The sequence below is a fragment of the Sceloporus undulatus genome, chromosome 2, assembly GCF_019175285.1.
Source record: "Sceloporus undulatus isolate JIND9_A2432 ecotype Alabama chromosome 2, SceUnd_v1.1, whole genome shotgun sequence".
NCBI lineage: Eukaryota > Metazoa > Chordata > Lepidosauria > Squamata > Phrynosomatidae > Sceloporus > Sceloporus undulatus.
Window position 1 is genome coordinate 159,293,729 of NC_056523.1, and position 21,478 is coordinate 159,315,206.

Below are 21,478 nucleotides of genomic sequence, written 5' to 3' on the forward strand. Positions count from 1 at the left end.
ATCAGTCCTCCCCCCTCCTCAATATGTAAGCAGACTATGGTTTCCTTCAAGAAATACTTTGTGCAATAGGATTTGGAGAAATTTTCTTTAGTTAAACACACATAAAAATACTATTTACATTTTTAAAAAGTTAAGGCTGATTACAAAAATAACCTACTCCTCCCCTACCTCCCCCTGACAAACTTAACATTAATACCCTGCATGGGAGTGGGAGGAAGGGGGCAGATCACAACTTAAATTACTATGTATTTAAATATAAAAATAAAAAATCTGGAGCGGCAGGGTTAATCTTGTTACAGTAGACTTCATAAGAGCAGCAAGAATTTTAAAGTTTGATAAAGAAGTTTTCTGGCAACAGAAAAGTACAGATGAGCCTTGATCAAGGTCAAGGTGACTGGGAAGAAAAGGCAGGTGTCTATCACAAGAAGGACCACTCAGCTTTTCCAGCCTGCACAAGAGAGTTCCAGCCTTGTGCTTGAGAGACTGGAGTTTCCCTGCTTGTGACCCCAGTGAATCCAGTGTTATAATTCAGGTAAGTAAAGGATGCTGAGTTAAAGTGACCCAGTGCACACTATTTCAAAGCACCCTTGTTTGGTGTTGAATCTCAGGCTCATTACTTGGCCCTTCATGACCACCCACACTACCACCATCATGGACACTGCTCATGCCATACTGCCTTTTGCAAAAGTGGGCAGCTGACCCAACTCCTTGGTTGTTGTTCACTCTAAATCAGGGGTTCCCAAACTTTTTAACTTGTAGAGCCCTTATTTTTATGGCTGAGCCCTTAAGAGGCTTACCCTATGTCTTACAAGTTAATTATGTTTAGGAGTGTATATAAGAATATATTCTTATACTTTAATTTCATTCAATGTTTATTTCTTTCATTTTCCAGGAGTGGGCACAGAGTTCCTGGGAAGTGCAGGCAGAGCCCTAAGGGCTCCTTGGAGCACAGGTTGAGAGCCACTGCTCTAAATAATAGTGTACTTCTCCAGGCCTGGAGGAAATACTCCTCCCAAAAAACTACTGCTTCAACCCACCAGATATTATTTCTGCTCAATCCCTCCATCATTCTCCCCCATCTGTCCAAGTTAAGCAGCTGAAAGGGGAGTGGGAAAGAGCTATTATTTTATTTTGAATGATTATCAACCAGACTTTGAGACAACAATGGGAAATGGGAGAAGAAATCTCACCACCCCAGTTTTAAAAGACAATGGGATATATGGTTTTTGTGCTAAATTTAGAGGAGGAACACAGTGTCATTGATGACTGCAAACTCTGTGGGTATGTCTACAGTTAGTCCAGTGTCCTCCATCCACAGCCTACCCTGAACCATTCATATAAATTGATTTAAATTAAACAGGCTACCTCTGAAGACACACCTGCCATTCATTTTGTTGCTTCTCTCTTCTCCCTCCCCACTCCCTCCCTTGCAGCTCCAAACACTCATGTTTCAAGGAACCATCAGTTATGGGGTCTTTATCTAACCAAGACCAAGAAAGGTACAGGATCTTGAGTGGGTTTCTATCTGCAGGGCAACCACATTGCCAGGTAAGTCTTTATGGGTGAAGAGTGTCTTGACCCAGCACACTCTGTGCCAACTGATACAAGAACTGTGAGTACCAATGCATGCCCATCTCCTGGGTGCTGCAATTCCTAGCCTCGCCCTTCCAAGGCAACTGTGAGAAAAGGCTATGGGCAAGCCGCAAGGGGGTGAAGGCATGATGGGCCCAGCGGTGGCTTTCAAGCACGGCATAGCAAGAAGCCAGCACCCCATTGACCAGAATTGTGCCATGTGAAGTCAAGGGGGCATACACCCCAGTGCCCTCTTGCCGCCATACACGGACCACCTGGGCAGGGTGCAACTGAAGGCTGCCATCCTGGTACGTCAGCACAGAGTCCCCCACACGCACCCGGCTAGCGAAGATTGGAGAGAAGTCTGCTGTGCTGTTGATCGGATCCTGTGCAGCAAAGATGAGGTGTGAGGGCGTGAGGAGCAGCCGGTAGACAGGGCTGTCTGTCTCAATAGCCACAAATATGGCCTGCTGGTGCTGGTCTCGATCAAGGAACAGCAAAACCTCACTAGGTGTCACCTGCCCGCTCTGATCGACGCTGAGCACAAAGTCCCCACGGCGAAGTTCAGAGAGTCTTCTCTTCTCACCACTCTGTAAAGTTACAGCTGCATCCCCAGGAAAGCAGCCACCAGCCCGAATCGCCACGGAGTTATCTAGGGGGAGCATAAGGGGACACCATTAGAAGTGCCAGCAGTTGGCTTCCAGCCCACTGGCTCAAGTCTCAAGTTATGGATAAGAACGAAGTGTCCCAACTCCCTTGATGTGTTTTGGCATCTGCTAGGAGCTACAACTGAAATTTTTGTCTATGGGTCAAGGCCAGCTCTGCCCTAGTACAGTCCTAAGCAGCGTTTTTGACATGTGTTTATTCTGCAGTAAATGGGGGAGAGAGCCTGTGTGGTGGAGTGGTTTGAGTGTCAGACTATGACTCTAGAGACCAGGGTTCAAATCCCCAACACCATGCTTGGCTATGGAAAACCACTGTATGACATTGGGCAAGTCACACTCTTCCAGCCTCACAAAAGGGGCCTGGGCCTCACAAAGGATGGAGACATATTGGATTACGAAGAAGCATCTTTTTTGTTTTGCAAATGGATGTTAAATTTCCTGGACCTTGAGAATCTTAGAGGGACCACATGGCCAGAAGGAGGAGGTTCCAGCCTGCAAGTAATACCCTCTATAACATCTGAGAACAAAGACAGCAACATGCAGGCCTATGACTAACATCTTCAATGTTTTTTCTCTTGTATGGTTTTTAACACTTTGTCTGATGAAGAAGTCAGTGAAGCTTTGAAAGCTTGCAGCATATAATTGTGTATTTTGGTTGCCCCAATAAAGGTATCATTGGTGGATTTTTGATTCTTCCAGCCTCCGAGGAAGGTAAAGGGGGGAAAGGGAACCTCTGAGCAAATCTTGCCAAGAATAAGCCAGAAGCTACTTGAAGGCACACAGCAAGAAGTGGGAAGGGGAAGGAAATCTCTCCTTTGCCATGCCACTTCAGCATTGAGACAGCTTTTCTTTGTTAATGGCAGGCAGTGAAACGAAAGACTCCTAACATAAAAAGGAAATCCAAAACAGGGCAACAGGAGAAATGTGAAAGCCAGTAGGTGTGGGGCCAAGTGTGAGCTGAGACTGGTAGAGGAGGAAAATGCAGGCCGCAGGGGCTGGTGTTTAATTGCTGGCCAAGGGAAGCAGGTTGGTATGCTGATGCCTTATGGAGATAGGGTTGCCATAAGTCAGGACCTCTAAACCGGGACAAATGTAGGACAAATGTAGGACAACATTTTCTCCAAATGTAGGACACTTTTATAAAAATGGAGGACATGAAAAATTGATGGTTTCTTCTTTAAAAAAAAGGATTAAACAGAAAGGGGGGTTAAATATGGGGGTTTGAGAAAGGGGGCTATAGAAGGAGGGCTAGATGGGGTACCTAGAGGGGATTAGGGTTAGATAAAGAGGAGTAATCTGCAGGGCTCTTAGACTACATACACACTGCAGAAATAACCCAGTCTGACAGTACTTTAACTGTCCTGGATCAATGCTATGGAATTCTGGGAAATGTAGTTTGTTGTGGCTCCAGAGCAGAGCTCTGCTTGTTCAATGCCAGGAGCTGATCTGCCTGTGTAGTTTGGCTGTTAATTTCACAAACCGCTCGGATTCCCAGTGATTGGGCAGTATATAAATAAATCCTATTATTAGGCAAGGCAGAGCAGCAGAGCCCTCCCCTGCCAGCTCCAGCCCATCACAATATAGGGATGCAGCAGGGTCAGGAGCCGGGCAGCCACCCAAGGGCGTGACGTGACCGGGAATGCCCCCTAGAAATCGGGGGAGTCACGCCTCCCACCGGGTTATGGCAAGCCTATATGGAGAGAATAAGAAATTTAAAGATCAATGCAGGGATGGGTATACTCCAGAGCCTGAAAGATCCTGACACCCCATTTTCAGCTGCTCTGGAGCTCTAAAGGGCTGCAGGGTGTTATCACAGTCACAATGAAAGTGACAACACATCACCTCTGGCTCCCTTTCAGGCAGGCAGTGGGGGAGTGACAATGGCTGGGGTTGCAAACCACCTCAAAGAGCACTTTATAGCACTACAGAGGGCTCTTAATGCATTTAATAGCAGATGGTTTGGGCTTTAAAAATATTTTTAACTAAATTTTTGGAGAACCATCAGGGCCTTTGGATGTGTTGAGAGGGTCCTAGAAGCCACAGATGACCCACCTCAAAGGTCCATATGCTCAGCTCCCACTTTTTAGTTAATGCACTGAATGAGGGGGAAAAACCTTCTTGCCCTATCACCAGAAGAATAGGTGGCACTTAAAATATTTTTCTTTGGGCAGTAAAATGGCCAAGTTTGGTCTTCCTCCCATTCTTTAAAGCAGAATGGGGAAAGTTATAGACCACCGGAGTATTTAACTGCATTTCCTGTCAGGTCCAGCCAGCATGCCCAAGGGTTGAGGATGATGACCATTGTAGTCCACTGGCATGTAGAACATCACAGATTCCAACTTTTCATCTTCCAGACCTCAGAATGGAGCCTGATACTTTGATCTTGCTATGCCATTTCCATGACCTCTGCATCCCCACCCTATCTTTTCCATGCTGGGAACATAGCTTTTTTTACTATTTACCTGCTCTCACTGATACATGAATGTGTGCTTTGGATTCATAGTAAACCCAGTCAAAGCCAGCCTCTACAGCCAAGCGAGCCAGCATGCCATATTTCTCTCTGTCACGGTCAGAGGTGGTGATGTCCAATGCACGACCCTCATAGTGCAGGGAATCAGGCAGGTGGTGTCCGTCCTCATCCCATCCCTCTGTCACACGCAGCCGGGTGCCTGGCCACATATTCATTACTGCAATGGCCAAGGCGTTCGCACGGTCCTTGCAGCGCTGCAGGGAGAAAAAATGTGGAGAAAGGACATTAACAGCCATGCTGTACAGCTAAGGAACCAATAGTCTCTGGGAGAAAAGCCAGCAGCCTGACTCTGGAGATCACCAGGAAAGTCAAGATTGGTTTTGTTTGCTTGTTTGCCCATTGTCTAAGGCTTTGGCCAATTAAAATGTTGCTCCTTCACATGTTTCATATGAGGACAGGGCTAATAATATTGCATCTACTTATTTCATTATTTGGTACATCTGAGGAAGTGGACTGAAATCCACGAAAGCCCATTCTAAAATAAATTATTTTTAAAGGTGTTGCTAGACTCTCTCCCTCTCCCTATTCCTTTTTTAATGTTGAAACAAACTAATACAGCTCTCTCTCTGAAATCTGATTATCTAAGACAGTGGTTCCCAAACTTTGGTCCTCTAGATGTTTTGGAATTCAGTTCACAGAATTCCTGACTGCTAGCCAAGCTGGCTAGGGCTTTTGGGAAATTAAGTCTCAAAACACCTGAAGGACCAAAGTTTGGAATAAGAATACATTTGGACACTCTTTTCTTGTTTTCAGCATCTGTCACTTGCTGATTTCATCCCTTTTCCATCACAGTCCATCAGACAACCCAAAGAACTCTCTTAGGTCTATCAGGAAAAGACATTTTCCTCCTGAGTGCCTACTCCTGTCGCATGATAAGCCTTCTTTCAGTCATCTGTTATATAAACAAAAATTCATCCAGGCCTTTCCAGCTAATACCACAGTCCCATTAGACCAAATGTTCGGAAAAGTTAGAGGAATTTTGGACCACAGTTTCCAGGAGTTCCAGCTTACAATGGCCACAGGCCATGCATTGGAGTTAGAGTCTATAAAAGTAATTTTTCCAAGCACTAATATGGCTATTAATGCATTATCTTCATGCAAGGTAAACCTAAAACCCATACACTCACAGTAGAAAAATAAAACAATACTGGTAGGAAAGAAGAGACAATACAATAACCGTGGCAGCCAATTCTTGGCACCAACTGTGCCACTCACTGTCTGTGCAGAGAAAATACAAACCAACATGTGGCAACTTCAAGGATGGCATGTCATTGTCACAGAATCTAATATAGATTGTCTGTATGCACAGTTCAGAAGGACACTCCTAAGATATACGGCATTACAATGCCTCATCTGTCAAGAGAGTATCCTGTGGTCCTTCGACCATGAAAACAACAAAAGAACCTGCAACCATATGCTTCCCGATTCTACCTCGTCCCATCCTCAAAGACTTCAAAGGCCCTGATAGCCCAAACACAGCCAGTAGCAGCTGAATGAAAAACCACAGTTTGGATAAGAACAGACCGGGAAAGAAAGATTACAATTTTTTTCCAGTCACAACAACCAGCCCATTCTCACATCCAGTGCTGAAATGGGCCTTGGGCCATCTGAGAAGGTGGCTTTGAATTCTCCTGTAGAACTAGATATTCCACACAGAAAAATGTTCAAAACAATGCACAGCACAGTTGTGATTGAACTCACAACCTTGTGGCTACAGTACTGGCATTTAACCACTGTGCCCCAGGGCTCCTGAAATGTTTTTGACCTTTGGCCACATGCACGCAACACAGGATTCCCTTCATTTTGTTTAGGTGTGCAGCTAGGTTGCTATATTCTACTTCTTAAAATCTGGACACATAATTTGCATATTATGAAACTATTCTAATTATGAAAACCAGCACAATTATGCAAATTCAGCACATTAATGGTGGCATTTTTTTTCTCCTACTATGTTTAACGTTTGTACCATTTTAAAAGTTAAAACCAATCTGACAAGAAACAGTACAGACCAATGTTTAAAATGCTGGACTTGGAACAGAGAACTCCAAATCTCTAAGGTGAACCTAAAATAGGGTTTTCTTTGCAAGTTTCTTCAGGGGGTGGGGGGTGTCGCCACTGCCATCCTCTGAGGCTAGTCCTACTAGCAAACCCTATAAATTTGGCTTCTTGGTAGATCTGTTTAGGATTGTGATGTATTTATTCATTTGTCATTCTGGAGGTAGGCAGACAGTGTGAAAAACAAGATGACTGACCAGATTCTGAAGCATTTTCCACCCATTCTTGTCTCCATCTCCCCCTCTTAAGGCTTAAGTATTTTGAAGATTGTCGGCCCCATCTTTAGTCCCTGCATACCTCCCACCAACCCCACTTCCCATCCCTGGCTGCTTCTTCCTCCTCCAAAATCCCAACCACCATCCCATAAATTAACCCATCTGAATTGGAGTCAACGCAATACATTTCCTTACACTGTGCAGAGAAGTGGATATTTTATGCTTAAACCTCTTTTTTTCTTGTTCTTTTTTTCCTTCTTTCCTCTTCTCCCCTCCTGTTTCACCTGTCTTTATTTTTAATGGCTTCTCTCCCCCCCCCCCTTTGAAACAGAAAAAGAGTCCAATAGGTGAAGGGGAGAGAAGCTCATTGCCCATCCAAAATTTAAAGCCATGCCTGCTGGAGGCTATCTGCACCTCCTCTCTGGCTCTTTTTTCTTATCCTGGTGTTAATAGGATGAGCATCACCTGCCCTTGATTTTCACTGTGTTGCTCTCTTCAGAGATGAATAAGAAGGAAGGTGAGTGTCTCAGTTTCTGACAAAATGCAGGAATCCAGGATTTGTGACTTCAATCATGCCCAGCCAGCTAGGACATTTTTGGACCCTCCAATCCATGATTGTTTCTCAGCACATATGGCAAGCCTATGTGCAATTCAGCGCGAGCACACGTTTTGCGTGCAAAAGATCATTTGCGAGGTCCAGGGAGATTCTGGAAACACAGCTGGATTCTGTGATGTACTCTGGTGGCCTAAATGAGACTGTCTACTCTGGTGGCCTGAATGAGACTGTCTACTCTGGTGGCCTGAATGAGACTGTCAGGCTTTTCCAAGCTAGACTCTAAGAACTCTAACTTTCTCATTTGGATTCAAGCTTACATTTGCTGGTCAGGATTAATGCAAAGTAAAATATTAATGCAAATACTAAACATGATAGTATTTTTTTTAATTTCTCATCTTGTGAATGTAAATTGCCTGGAGCTCTTGTGGCCAGGTCAGTTGGAAATCTAGATATTAAAAATGGTATTACTGGACTAATACCAAGCCCATGCAGACCCTCTCACATTTCACTCTTTGGTCCATGCTTTTAAATTTAATTATCAAATACTGTACTGGTGGTAGCCTGGTGAGGGAATCCATTTCACGATAAGCATCTTTGAATCAAGAATCAAAAATGTAAAAGTGCAATGTTCCCAGAAGCTCAACACATGGTGTGTGTATGTTTCAGAAAGGTAAACTGTTTTGAAAATACGTACTTATTTTCTCAGATATATTTCTTCCTGATTGTAAACAGGCTGACATTCTCCCCTCCTCCCACCCATTTGCTGCATAATCTGTTTATAAAAACAACCAAGAAAAACTAAAGCCAAGCCTTTCAAAGCAGGGGGTGAGGGCCGGGGTTCCTGGCCATTGACAATTAACCATTAACTCTTTGGGATTAGCCCACCTCCTGCATGGAGCAGCCATGTGGAAAGAACACTGACGGTTGGGTTAACAGCTGCCCTGAGAAAAACACATTCTGATTTGTTATCTGGTTTTTAATTAACCTTTTTTATGTCTATACGGGGTGAGAGTAGGCAGACAGAAAGATTATTGGATTGAGCAATATCGTGCTATATGTTCCTGCAAGTGAATGTCCTACCACTCCCAACTCCTACAGTGCCCCCACACTGGGCTCAGCTGAACCAAGAACTTAGGTTCTTCAGCAGCAATTCCCAGCTAGAACCCTGTAATTCATGCGATTAGGAAAGAAGGAAAAGGCATTCTCACATCCAGTTTCTTGCCACCACTTTGTATGTACAGATATCTCTTAATAATATAGTTTGCTGTGACAAGGCTGTCTCAGAGTTCCCTGGAGTGCCTGCCATTCCTGGCCCAGTTCTTACAGTGTCCCCTGCTCAGATCGCAGAAACAAGGACTGCATCTGCATTGCAGAAATAATCCAGTTTGACATCACTTTAACTACCATGGCTCAATGCTATGGGATTCTGGGAACTGTAGCTTTGTGAGACATTTAGCCTTCTCTGTCAGAGAGCTCTGGTGTCACAATAAACTACAATTCCCAATATTCCCTAGCACTGAGCCAGAGCAATAAAAGTGGTATAAAACTGGATTATTTCTGCAATGTAAATGCAGCCAAGGACTGCTGGAATGGCCCAGTCGCAATCTTTGTGGTCCCTTTGGGGCAACCATACAGAAAAACTCATTCTCGTGTGATGAAAAAGTAAACCACAATTTATCATTGTATTTACATTAACTGTCGCTTGGTGCAAATACAGGTTGAGTTTCCCTTGTCTGAAATACTTGGGACCAGAAGTGTTTTAGAGGGTTTTTTTTTTTGGTATACCTCTATTTACATATATGTATGTAATAAGATACCTTGGAGATGGGACCCAAGTTTAAACTCATTCATTTCTGTTTTATATATACCTTATACACATAGCCTTAAAGTACATTTTACACAATATTTTAAGTACGTTTGTGCATGAAACAAAGTTTGTATACACTGAACCACCAGAAAGCAAAGATGTCACTATTTCAGCCATTCATGAAAAAGGTTTTGGTTTTTGGAATAGTCTGGATTTTGGAATTCCAGATAAGGAGAGTCCACCTGTAGTAAACTGCTGTCCCATCTCACAAGAAGGTGCAGACTTGTAAAAAACAGAGAAAACCGTGTTGATAGCCACACCTTGGGAAGGAGAGCAGGAAAGAAAGCTGGGCAATGGTGTGAGATTAGGGATGCCATATCTCGGCGACCCCCAGGACAATCCCGCTTTTGGGACCACCGGGCCCGCTCCAGCCCGATTTGCCTTAAATCCCAGCTTCGGGCCCAGCCTCTGGGCTGGGCGCGCTCACACGGCCATTGTCGCAGCCACTAACGCAGCTGGCCGGCCACCCACCTCCCCCTCCTCCATGGCCGCACTGCCCTCCACTTCTTCCGCTCCTCCTCCTCTTGCACAGCTGCTGCACCGCCCCCCACGGCATGTGCCTGAGCCACGGCTGGCAGCAGCGCGCGCTCGCTCCTCTTGCGCACTTGCGCGCGGGGCTTAAAGGGCAGTGCTCATCCCTTAAGCCTTCTGGCCAATGGCAGACAAGCAGGGGCTGGCCTAGTTTCCAGCCCCAGTCTGCCATTGGCCAGTGTCAGGAGCTTTGGAAGAGGAGGAGGAGGAGGCAAAGGAGAAGGAGGACCAAGGAGGATAGGCCTCTGGGCCAGGGGGAGGGGAAGTGCCATTTCCTGGCGCCAAATGCAAGTATGCAACCGATGAGGAGGAGGAGGAGGAGGACAGAAGAGGATAGGCCTCTGGGCCAGGGGGAGGGAAAAGTTTTTTATTTTATTTTTATTTTTAAATACAGTATATACAACCCAGCCTTGGTTTTTTATTTTATTTTATTTTATTTTTGTTATTAAATATATACAACCCAGCCTTCTGGTGGTGATATTGATATTGATCTGAGGCATGCACTCACTCTTTCTGAAGCTGAGATGGTGTGACTATCCAAAGTGCATTTGGGTGCTTTGAATGCTAACAAGCCTGGCTTGCTTGGACAGTGATAGTGATGATGATGAGGATGGTGATATTGATATCAATCAGCTTCTGACGCATGCGCTCACTCTTTCTGAAGGCGAGACAGTGTCACCTTCCAAGGTGTGTTTTTGGTGTATTTTTTGTGCTTTCCCTTGACCAAGTAGACACTTCCGAAAAGTACAGTTGGTTCAAGAAACTTGAAACGGCAAATCCACTTCTTGTGAAACCACCTTGACATGTTCAATATGCATAGCCATGTTAAACCATGCTAAGTGTTAAACCCAAAGGATATGGTTATGGAATAAGCCTCTGAAATATGCAAGAAGCCATGTTAAGTAAAGCCATGTTCAATGCCCAAATGTGCTGTTGTGTGTTTTGGAATGGAGGGGGGTGGTTTGGCCAGAAAGGGAAGTATATTTCTTCCATCTGTCTAGGAATAATGCCAAAATGTCCTCCATTTTGATCATGTCTAAGAAACATGCATTTATATTAACATTTTTGTTAAAATCATCATTTTTTGCGTGTCCTCCATGTTTAAAAAAATGTGTCCTACATTTGAAAATCTTGTGTTACATTTGTCCCGGTTTGGAGGTCCTGACTTATGGTAACCCTATGTGAGATAAATAGTCCAGCACTTTTAAGAGATTGTGGGTGTAAGATTTAAAGATTGGTAGTGGATGTATATACACATTTAAATATTTACATATGTACACACATTTAAGATGGGAAAGGTGTATATATACATCTAAATATTTACATATTTATAGATTAGAACCTATACATAGTTTAGAAGCTTTGTTGTTCTTGTATTTAGAAGCATATATTGTTTTTGAGAAGCAACTATTTAATTAAGATCAGTTAATCATAATAATTGTGAGAAGTTGGGGGAAATTTCATTAACCAACAGGGATTGTAAAGAGTGACAACAGATAGTTTCTGAATTGGAATTTTGAATTAGAAAATACTCTAATAATTTAATACACTCCCCCCCCCTTTTGATAGGTATAACCAAGATTTACATGTAAAGGACTTAATATAATATAAGGTACTATTGCTACTAAAAAGAAAATGTTTGTTATTCACTAAACAAACAAAAGGAAAAAATCTTGAGAAAGATGACAGAGGGAAGTTAAAAATAAAGAGAGTTAAGTATGTCAGTGAATACAAGAAATCAATCAACAAGGTCAAAACAACAATTACAAGGGAGACCATCTTTAGAAGAACAAAGAATCCCAGACATGAATCAGACATTGACAGAGGAGATACAAAAAGTACCAATCGAGATTAGACAAGAGATAAATAGTCCAGCAATGGCTTTCTTGCAGAAGCAATTTGCCATCATATCTAGTGGTCATGCTAGTCAGGAGATTCTTTGAGTTGCAGTCCATTCCCCACCCCACACTCTGTTTTACATATTTTTCTTTGAAATGAAGTTTCTTTAAAGAGTGAAGCACCAATGAAGTTTCTTTAAATAGTGAAGCACCGTGGAAGGGAATGGTTATAGCTTGCCTCCTCTTGAACTTGTCCTTGTGAAACAGTGTTGGGATCTGTGTCACATCGTGGCAATAGCATAGGAAGCGAGTCCCCAGTAACTGAGGACGTTAAGAAAACAAGAATCACAGAATGGCATGGGCACATCTGTGGAGAGGAGCAATAATCATCACAAGGATTGCCCAACAGGTACCTCTGGGTCTTGGACAACAGCATTCCACACGGCACAACAGCAATTTATGTGTGTATGAGCTGGCCAAGGGAAGACCTGCACTCTCCCAGTTAAAGAATAAGGATGTCTAAGCACTTGCAACAGAAGGACCTAATGGAAGACATTTGCATGGTGTGTTTGATGGAAAGAATGTGTAACAAAGGTGCATTTATAGTTTTTTGTGGGTTTTTTGGGCTATGTGGCCATGTTCTATAAGAGTTTATTCCTGATGTTTCGCCAGCATCTGTGGCTGGCATCTTCGGAGAATGCTAACCTGAAAGAAAGTGGGTATATATATAGTGTGTGACCCTGGGTGAGGAGGAGTGATTGCCATCGTGCATTTGTTGCATTATCAATTGTTTGCCTAGAGAACCCTAAATCTTTAAATAATAATTAAAAAAAGGCGGCAAATTAAAAGCGAATCACAAACGGTCAATAAAATGGAAACGCAGAAACAAGATAAACCGGTTCCAGATACTCCGGATTAACGTTACGTCATGCTGACGTTGCCATGATTGGCAGCTCCAAAAATGGTAGGGGGAAGCAAAATCGAGTTATATATACACCGCTTTATTCTAACTAGGAACGCTGACGGAGAAAAACATCGATTCAAAGAGCCAAATAGGAACGAACATAAAAAGCGATTCGAAACGCGGGATAAGAACAGGGTTATTTTGAATCGGTTTTATTGAAACCGGTATAGCTTAAATCGCTGTAAATCTTAAGTGAGAACTCCCCCTAATAGTGCATCTACACAGTAGAAATAATGCAGTTTGACACCTCTCTAAGTGCTATGGCTCCATCATGTGGAATCCTAGGGTTTGTAGTTTTACAAGGTCTTTTGCCTTCTTGGCCAGAGTGCTCATGTCTCACACAACTACAAATTCCAGTATTCTGCATTATTTCTACAGTGTATATGCACCCAAAGTGACAGTTCTGTGCCATACCATGTCCTGTCATGGTGGCCAGAGTGTCTGTAGAAGTATATTGACATTTTCATGCATTGTTTGCAGGGCACTGAGTGACCTGCAATTTCACAGAGGCATATAGAATCATAGAACTGGGAGAGAGTTCAAGGGCCATTCAGCCCAACCTCCAGCCATGCAGGACTATACAATCAAAGCACCCCTGACAGATTGCCATCCAGCCTGCGATCAGGAACAGTGTTGCCAATTTCCAGAGACTTCCCCGGAATCTGGGGAATTTAATTAATTTATTTCCACGGATTTTGACTGAATAATAATAATAAATATAGGGGAATTCCAGCGATTTTGGATTTTGGTAAAACATTCTGGGGAATAGCTTCAAGGCTTGTTGGCAACACTGATCAGGAAGTTCTTCCTGTCTTTAGGTGGAATCTCACTGTAGCCCAAATAGAAATCAAGTGCAGTCATTTAGGACACAGCCACATTAAGGGCCCTGAAAGTCTTGGTTTTCATTTTTAAATTATAACTTTCTAGTCTTCAGGGTTGTGAAGACAGGCTTGAAAGAAGCAATTAATCTTCAAAGCCAGAGGGATATCTATAGTGATCAAGGATGAAGTTAAAGATCCCTTAGCATAATGTGCAAATGAATCTGCAAACTTTAGGCAGGTTGCAGAAATTAATTTTTTTCTTGACAGAGATGTTTACTTTACTGATTGATATCCCCCACCCACCCACCCTCTAATGCAGAATACATGAAGCCTAAATATTGTACTGGGGTACAACATACACATACACTGGCCACTTCACATGGAGTCAGCCCTCCATATCCACAGATTTTTGATCCACAGATTCAAGCACCCACGGTTTGAAAATATTTAAAAAAAATATAAATTCCAAAAAGCAAAGCTTCATTTTGCTATTTTATGTAAGGAATACCATTTTACTTTCCCACTGTATTTAATGGGACCTGAGCATCCACAGATTTTGGTACCAGGGGGTAGGGGTGGTTTCCTGGAACCAAACCACAGTGGATTCTGTGGGCCCACTGTATATATAAACCATCTCAGATGTACTGTACATCTAAAAACTTTGCATGACAAACACATTCTTTTACAGCTGCAAAGTACCTGTGATTAGCAGCAGCATCCTGTTGCAGATCCATTCTCTAAGTCATGTCTCTGCAACAGGTGTGACATAGCTCCATCATGTCTTTCATAATCTTTCATCAATAATATGAATAAAATCATACACATATACAGTTCCTGTGACTTACAAAACAACCACATGTGTTTGTATAAGGATACTTTCCTACAGAGCCAAGAGGCAGCCAACTTGAGGGACAAAGCAACTGGTTATTTAGAAAGACACCCCCCCAGTGTATGATGAAGTTGGAGTGGCTATGTAATAAAGTAGAAATATATAACAGACAGATTTTTTTTAAAAAAAGACTGACTAACAGACAGACAGTCAGAAAGAAAACTGAAAATACAACTTGATTTTCTAAAAAATACTGTAGTTTGAAACAAGTGCTGAAATTCTGATAAAAGCTCAATGGGAAAATGATAAAAGCTGTGTCACCCAGAAATTTTATTTTTCTTCAAGGCAATGGGTCACTGTGCTGGACGCATCTTAGCTCAATCTCTCTCTCTCTTTCTGAATCCCCAAAACGTAAGGCTAGCTCTGTCACGTAGACATACCAGTTTGCAACATTAACCGATTAGAAACCTCATCCTCATGGAAACATGGTACAACCCCACCTCTTACAAAGAGCCACAGATGGGAATTGAAGGCCCTATTCCTACTTGCAGATAAATTGGTGTGTGATCTGAATTGATAGACTGGTTCGACAGCGGAGCGTGGTTCCCACTACATTTGCATTTTTTCCTTCTAAAATAATCCCCTTGTGGTTCATATTCATACATGAATTGATTCAAAATGGACCTGCTCCAGCTGGCCGAAGGGCAAATTTAAATAGATTATGATCCACATCTGGTTCACATTTGTACAGAATCGATTGATCAAAAAAGACGCGTAAAACATCAGTATCAAAAAGATGCGGATTAAATGGGTCTAGCACATGGCCCCCTCTTGGAATTGATTCGGTTTAAGTGGGAACCAGAGTCGTTTGAACCGGTTCAAACAGATTTGCAATCCAGTTTAAAAGGTAGTGGGAATCAGGCCGAGTATAGCAGGGTGCAGAGGCATTTAAGAACAAGGGAACATAGTCTTATCTATAGTGAAAAGAACATACTAGAAACCCAAAGGAATTTGAGACACTTCCCATCAGCTCCTGGGCCGAAGGACAATAGCTATTTTCCTGGCCCAGAATTACTTAACTCTGCGAGAATTCAAACGCTTTGGTTAATAACAGCAAAATCATCAACTTTGCCACAAAGAACTCTTTCAGCAGCTCCACACTCCCTGGGCTGGTGTCAGTGCAGGGGGGAAAAGGGCACCGTAGGACGTGTCATAGATGGGACCTTACTGGGCTGACCAGACTCCCTCCCATACTCCCACTGGGGGGTTCCTTTTGCACCCAGCCAGCAGAGCTGAAAGGGGGGTGGTGGCATTGCACGCAGTAGGTCTCAGAATCAAGTGACTGGCTTATCTCTACTGACTACATCTATCCTAAAGGGAAGTATGACTCTTGTAAGCCTATTGAAAAGCCTTTTAATTAGAATAACCATCACCCACACATACCCATTCAATGACCCCATCTTGGAAGAAACTGGAACTTTCCCCAGCCAGATATCCAAATAGGATTGGATGGGCTGCTCCAAACTAACAGGGAGTGAGGGGAAGCAAGATTACAGGAGGTTAAAGACTCAGGCCTCTTTTCTTTGGGAAAAAAAAAGTACACCAGTATGGTGTAATAGTTTGAGTTTTGGACAGCAACTCTAGAGATCAGGGTTCGATTCCTCACTTGGACATAGAAACCCATTGGATGACCTTGGGAGAGTCACACACTCTCAGCCCCAGAAAATCCTGTGATTGGTTCATCTTCTCCATAAGTTGGAAATGACATGACAGCACAAAACAACACATAGCCTAACACAAAGGAAGGGATATATGCATTTCTGTTCCTTCTTTAAACTGCCATGTTGAATGCACGACTGAAGCTATGCGAGCTAAGTCACAGCCAGTTGTACAAACCTATAGACAAGACAATTTGTGACTGAGAGCCTAAGAATATAGGCTGCAACCACTGCCCACTCCAATCACTGCTAAAAAACAAAAACTATCAGAACAACCACAACTATTTTAAAGTTGAAATAATGGTTTTTATTTTTTAAAAACAAATGCAAGCAGCACTTTGAAGAGGCCTTGACATTATTCCCATTATCAAAGGTTAAAGGCTGATAAAGTAAGAGAAAACATGTACCAGGGACAAGACAAAAAGGTTTAATTGTTTCTTAAGGTCAATTTAAAAGAGAAGAGACACAATAGAGGGTATTACATAAGAACTATGTTTCTCTAACTTCTAGAGTGCCTAAGATAAACATGAACCAGACGCTTCTTCTCCCTATCTAGCACTCTGTGCCTAGTTTTCACCCTGCTAATCTCTGCCCCAGGGGTGGGCAAACTTTACCTTGGGATTAAAAGCACTCCTTCCCCATGCTGTTTTTGTGGCCCTTGACTCCTCCAGTCTCCCTGAACTATTGCTTTTTGGCCAAAAAAAAGGGAGGGAGGGGGAAGAGGAGGTGAAATGCCTCTCCTGGAAGCAGCAACTTGCCTTTTTGAACAAATTGCATCCACTGCCCCTCTCCAAATGCACGTTAACAAAGGGAAAATCCATTTGACAAAACCAGAAGAAGAGTATTGGCCATTGTTATGTTCTTTTGGAAAAGTCTAAAGTCTCCAAAAGATCCCAGAAGGAGCAGAATATTTGCCCAGGACCTGCTACCACTGCCCTGCCCTGCCCTGCCCTGCCCTGCCTCAACTCACAGTCAGTCTGTGGCTTGAGAAAAGAGGAGGCCGAGGCTTCCAGGTGTCCCAGTTCTTTCTATTTTAAAGTGTTACCCCTTTTCTCTCTTTCTATAGACTATAATTCTACATACATGCATCAGAGGGTTGGCCACATGAAACTCAATGGGACTTGTTTCTCAGGAGGCATGCCTGCATGGACTGTAGTGTCAACTCAGTATAGTTTGACATTTGTGATAACAGGGACAATTGGTTATTTCTTTTGAGTGGGTTGAGAAGCAGATTTAACAGTGACTAAGAGCCAGTGTGGCATAATGGTTTGAGCACTGGACTACAGCTTTGGAGACCAGGGTTTGAATCCCCACCCAGCCATGGAAACCCACTGGGTGACCTTGGGCAAGTCACACTCTCTCAGCCTCAGAGGAAGACAAACACAAACCTCCTCTGAACAAAGATTGCCAAGAAAACCCTGTGATATGGTTGTCTTAGGATCACCATAAGTTTGAAACAACTTGAAGGCACACAGCAACAACAACCATATAATCTAAAACCAAACCACATGGTTGCACTTGAAGACCCGACCCAACCATTAGGAAAGACTGAAATCCACAAAAAGAAGAAGAAATGGGCAGGATAGAAGATGGTCAACAGATGGTCAAAAACTCAAATATAGTGGTCCATCCACATTCGCTGAGGTTAGGGGTGAAGGACCCCATGAATGAGGAAACCCTGCAAATAATAAAACACAGTTCTTTTTTACTTGAGATAACACCTCTCTAGGAATCTCCAGGTCTTCAGTGCAACTCTGTGGTCAACATCAACCAGAAGTTGGTCATAGAATCATGCTGGAGGACCTACAAATGCCTAGAGAAGTGTTTTCTCTGAGAACGTCTAGGTTCTCCAGCACAACTCTATAGTCAACTTCTGGCAGGTTGCAGTGGAGGACCTAGAGATTCCTAGAGATAACATATTTATCAAAACCATAAATAATAAAATCCACAAAAGTCAAAGCCACAAATGTGGAGGGTGAGTTGTATATTGTTTCATAAAGCCTTGTGTAAGGTAAGACTCCTGATCAAGAGCCCTTATATTATATGATGATTCATTAGAAAATGGATCTGATAGGAGGGAAAAAGGACAAGTGGTATTCTGCTGTATACCATCCCTGACCACAGATGTGATTAAAACCAAAAGGAATTATGACACCATCTAAGTAGCTCAATGCCATGAAGCAAGGCCATGGGCAAGTACTGAACAACCTACAAATTTCACGGAGTCACAGAAAGAGAGAAAGTACACTGAAGAGCAGAGAATGTTTGACACACCTGGAAAGAAAACTATTTTTTGCACACTACCAGGAATACAACAAACACAGCAAAATCTGAAAGGCCAAAGCAAACCAGGATCTCTGTTCACTATGATGTGGGTAAATAATCTTCCTGGCCCAGAGTGATATTATTAGTCACCTCCTGAGTATAAGCAAAATGCACTCTTGGAATCATCCTAATTAATATTTGTACTTGATCTTTAAGCCCACATCGCTCAGCTTCCTGTCTCCATTTAGGGCACTTTGCTATGTCCCAGAGGAGCCAGTAAACCTTCCTGCAATTCTTCTCTTTGTTCTCTTTACACCCCCATAGTTATTCCGAGTCCAAATGTCTGCTGCCAACCTTCACCCACCCTGCCTTCAGATGGTACATTGTGACTCAGCAGCAGGAAACTGGAATGAAGTCAACTTTCTATCTACAAAAGGTGAAACATCCTTGTCCCAAAAGGAAGCAATCCCTTCTTTCCACTCCTTCCTCCAATGCCCTCTCTTTCCCAAACAATTCACACAGCACACAGAATCCCTTACATGCAATAAACAGGATTGTAGAATCTCTGCTGGGACAGATCTAGGTACTGAAAGTGGCTCCTCTTGCTCCAGCACCTTCCAAAATATTACAAGCAAACAAGCAGGACTACATCAGAAACCTATAGGATATACAAATAAAAAGCCACAAAAGTATCCCCCAAATGCCAAAAAGAGAAACTAGGTGTCAAGGAGTTGGTGATTGTTTGACATGTTTCATTCAAAAAGGCCTGATCTAAAAAGAAGACTACAAAGAATACATACACAATTTATACAAACATAATTTTAGGAATTATCATTCACCATGACACAACATTTCCCTGCTGGTAGGGCTGTGTGTTCTTGAGAGGCAAGGGGCTATGCTGATGGCAGCAGTGCTGGGGTTTCTCATGTCAGAGAGGCTTTTGCTGAGGAGCCAGGAAAAAATGTGCCAAAGAGCTACTGGGTGGCAGCAATAGTGGGGGGGATCTGGTGGAGGAGCTCTCAGAGACAACAGTAGGGGCATCATAGATACCACTTATTAATATTGTGCAGAAGGAGGCATGGTAAACCTCTTATACCAAGTTTGTCTTTTACCAAGATAACCCTATGGTGAGACAATCCAAAATGAGACAAGAGATAGTGCCAGAAGATTAAACCCCAAGGTTTCACTGAATGGATAGCACTCAACAAGGGACTGGGGAAGAACAGAGGACAGCTGCTAGTAGCACTATGGCAAATGAGGCAAGGACATCCAGATGTTCATGTGCTCAGAAGTGAAAGGAAAGTCTGAAACTGCACAACATACATTATAGGAGCGTGGATTGTGAATGAAGGGAAGCTAGATATTGTAAAACAAGAAGTGGAACATATATATTTTTCAATACTTAGAGTAGGCAAGCTAAAGTGGACAGGAATCAGACATTTGGAGTCAGATAATTACACTGTCTTTTACTCAGAAAATGAAGAAGTAAGAAGAAACGGGGGTGGCATCAATACTGAGGAGAGATGTAGCAAAAGCAGTCAAAGGATACAATGCAAAGTCTGACTGAATCATATCAATAAGACTTCAGCGAAAACCCATCACTATAACCATAATGCAAGTTTATGTTCCAACTATAAAGGCAGAAGAAGAAGAAACAGAAAGATTCTATGCTGGAGTCCAGGAGGTAATTGATCACACACTTGTTGTTCATCCTAGGCGATTGGAATGCAAAAGTGGGAAACAGAGCATAATCAAAGATTGTAGGAAAATTTGGCCTATGATCAAGAAATGAAGCAGGAGAGGGACTGAATAAATTTTGTAAGGCCAGTAGTTTGTTCATCACAAACATATTCTTCAGAAGTTACTTTACACAGGGACATCATCTGATGACCAATATAGAAAAAAAAAGAAACTACTTAATCAGAAGCAGAAGATGGAGAAGCTACATTCTGTCTGCAAAAACAGGACCAGGAGCAGATTGTGGCACAGACCATGAACTGTTAAGATAAAAAAATTAGAGTAAAGCTAAAGACGAACACTAAAGCAAGTATTATGCTGAAATACAACCTGAAGAATATCTCCACAGCAAAGTGAAATATAGATTTGCACTAGGCATAATTGACCAGGAGCCAAAAGACTGAAGCCAGGGACATTGTAATAGATGAATGCAAAAAGTCACTATCTGCAGCCAAAAAGAAAGTGAGCTTCAATGGATGACAGATGAAATTCTTCAAGTAATTTAGGGCAGAAAAGAAGTAACAGGTGACAGAAATAGAGCCAGAATCCTGAATGCAACTGTTCAGTGACTTGTGTGCAGGGACAAGGAGAACTACTATAATAATCAATGCAGAGAAATAGAGGATGACAACAAAAAAGGAAGAGTAAGAGACACAAGATTGAAGAAACAAAGAGAAATTTAAACTAAGAGCGAGGATGCTATACCACCCCCAGGGAACACAGTACATGACCAAGTACAATTTAAAAGACGATGGAAACAATACATTGAAGAACTATACAAAAGATGAAAGGATGACAGATTCATTAAAGGAAGAACCATTTGAAGATGAAGTGAAAATTTTAGACAGTGAAGTGAAAGCTGTACTCAGAGCACTTGGGAAAATCAGAATCTAGACTAATAGATTTACAGAGTTGGTAGGGGCCCTATGGGGCATCAGGTCCAACCCCCTGCTCAGTCCAGGTTCTCCACCTAGACAGCATCCCCAGCAGGTAGCTCTCCATCCTCTTTTTGAAGCTGCCCAGGGAAGGAGACTCTACCGCCTCCCTAGGAAATTGGTTCCATTGCTGAAGTGCTTTCACTGTCAATATGTTCCTTCTAATGTTCAATCAAAATCTATCCTCCTGTAACCTAAAACCATTAAACGTGACCTAGCCATCTGAGGCTGCAGAGAACAAGCCAGCACCCCCCTCTTTGTGGCAGCCCTTGAGGCATTTAAAGAGTGTGATCACGTTATCCCCCAGTCTTCTCTTCACTAAGATGAACATGTTCTGTGTTTGGTTCTCTACAGTGGACCCTTCCTTTATGCTGGGGATC

At 42.7% G+C, this 21,478-nt stretch overlaps 1 protein-coding gene across 1 annotated transcript in view; it reads right to left on the bottom strand.

Moving 5' to 3' along the window:
- DHH (desert hedgehog signaling molecule) overlaps nt 1–21,478 on the bottom strand; it is a 35,339-nt gene continuing 13,861 nt past the window's right edge. Inside the window, exons 2-3 of the mRNA XM_042447819.1 lie at nt 4,700–4,961; nt 1–2,224 (exon numbers count right to left, since the gene is read on the bottom strand). Coding sequence (XP_042303753.1) covers nt 1,557–2,224; nt 4,700–4,961 — 930 coding nt within the window. The 3' untranslated portion in view covers nt 1–1,556. The remainder of the gene's footprint in view (nt 2,225–4,699; nt 4,962–21,478) is intronic.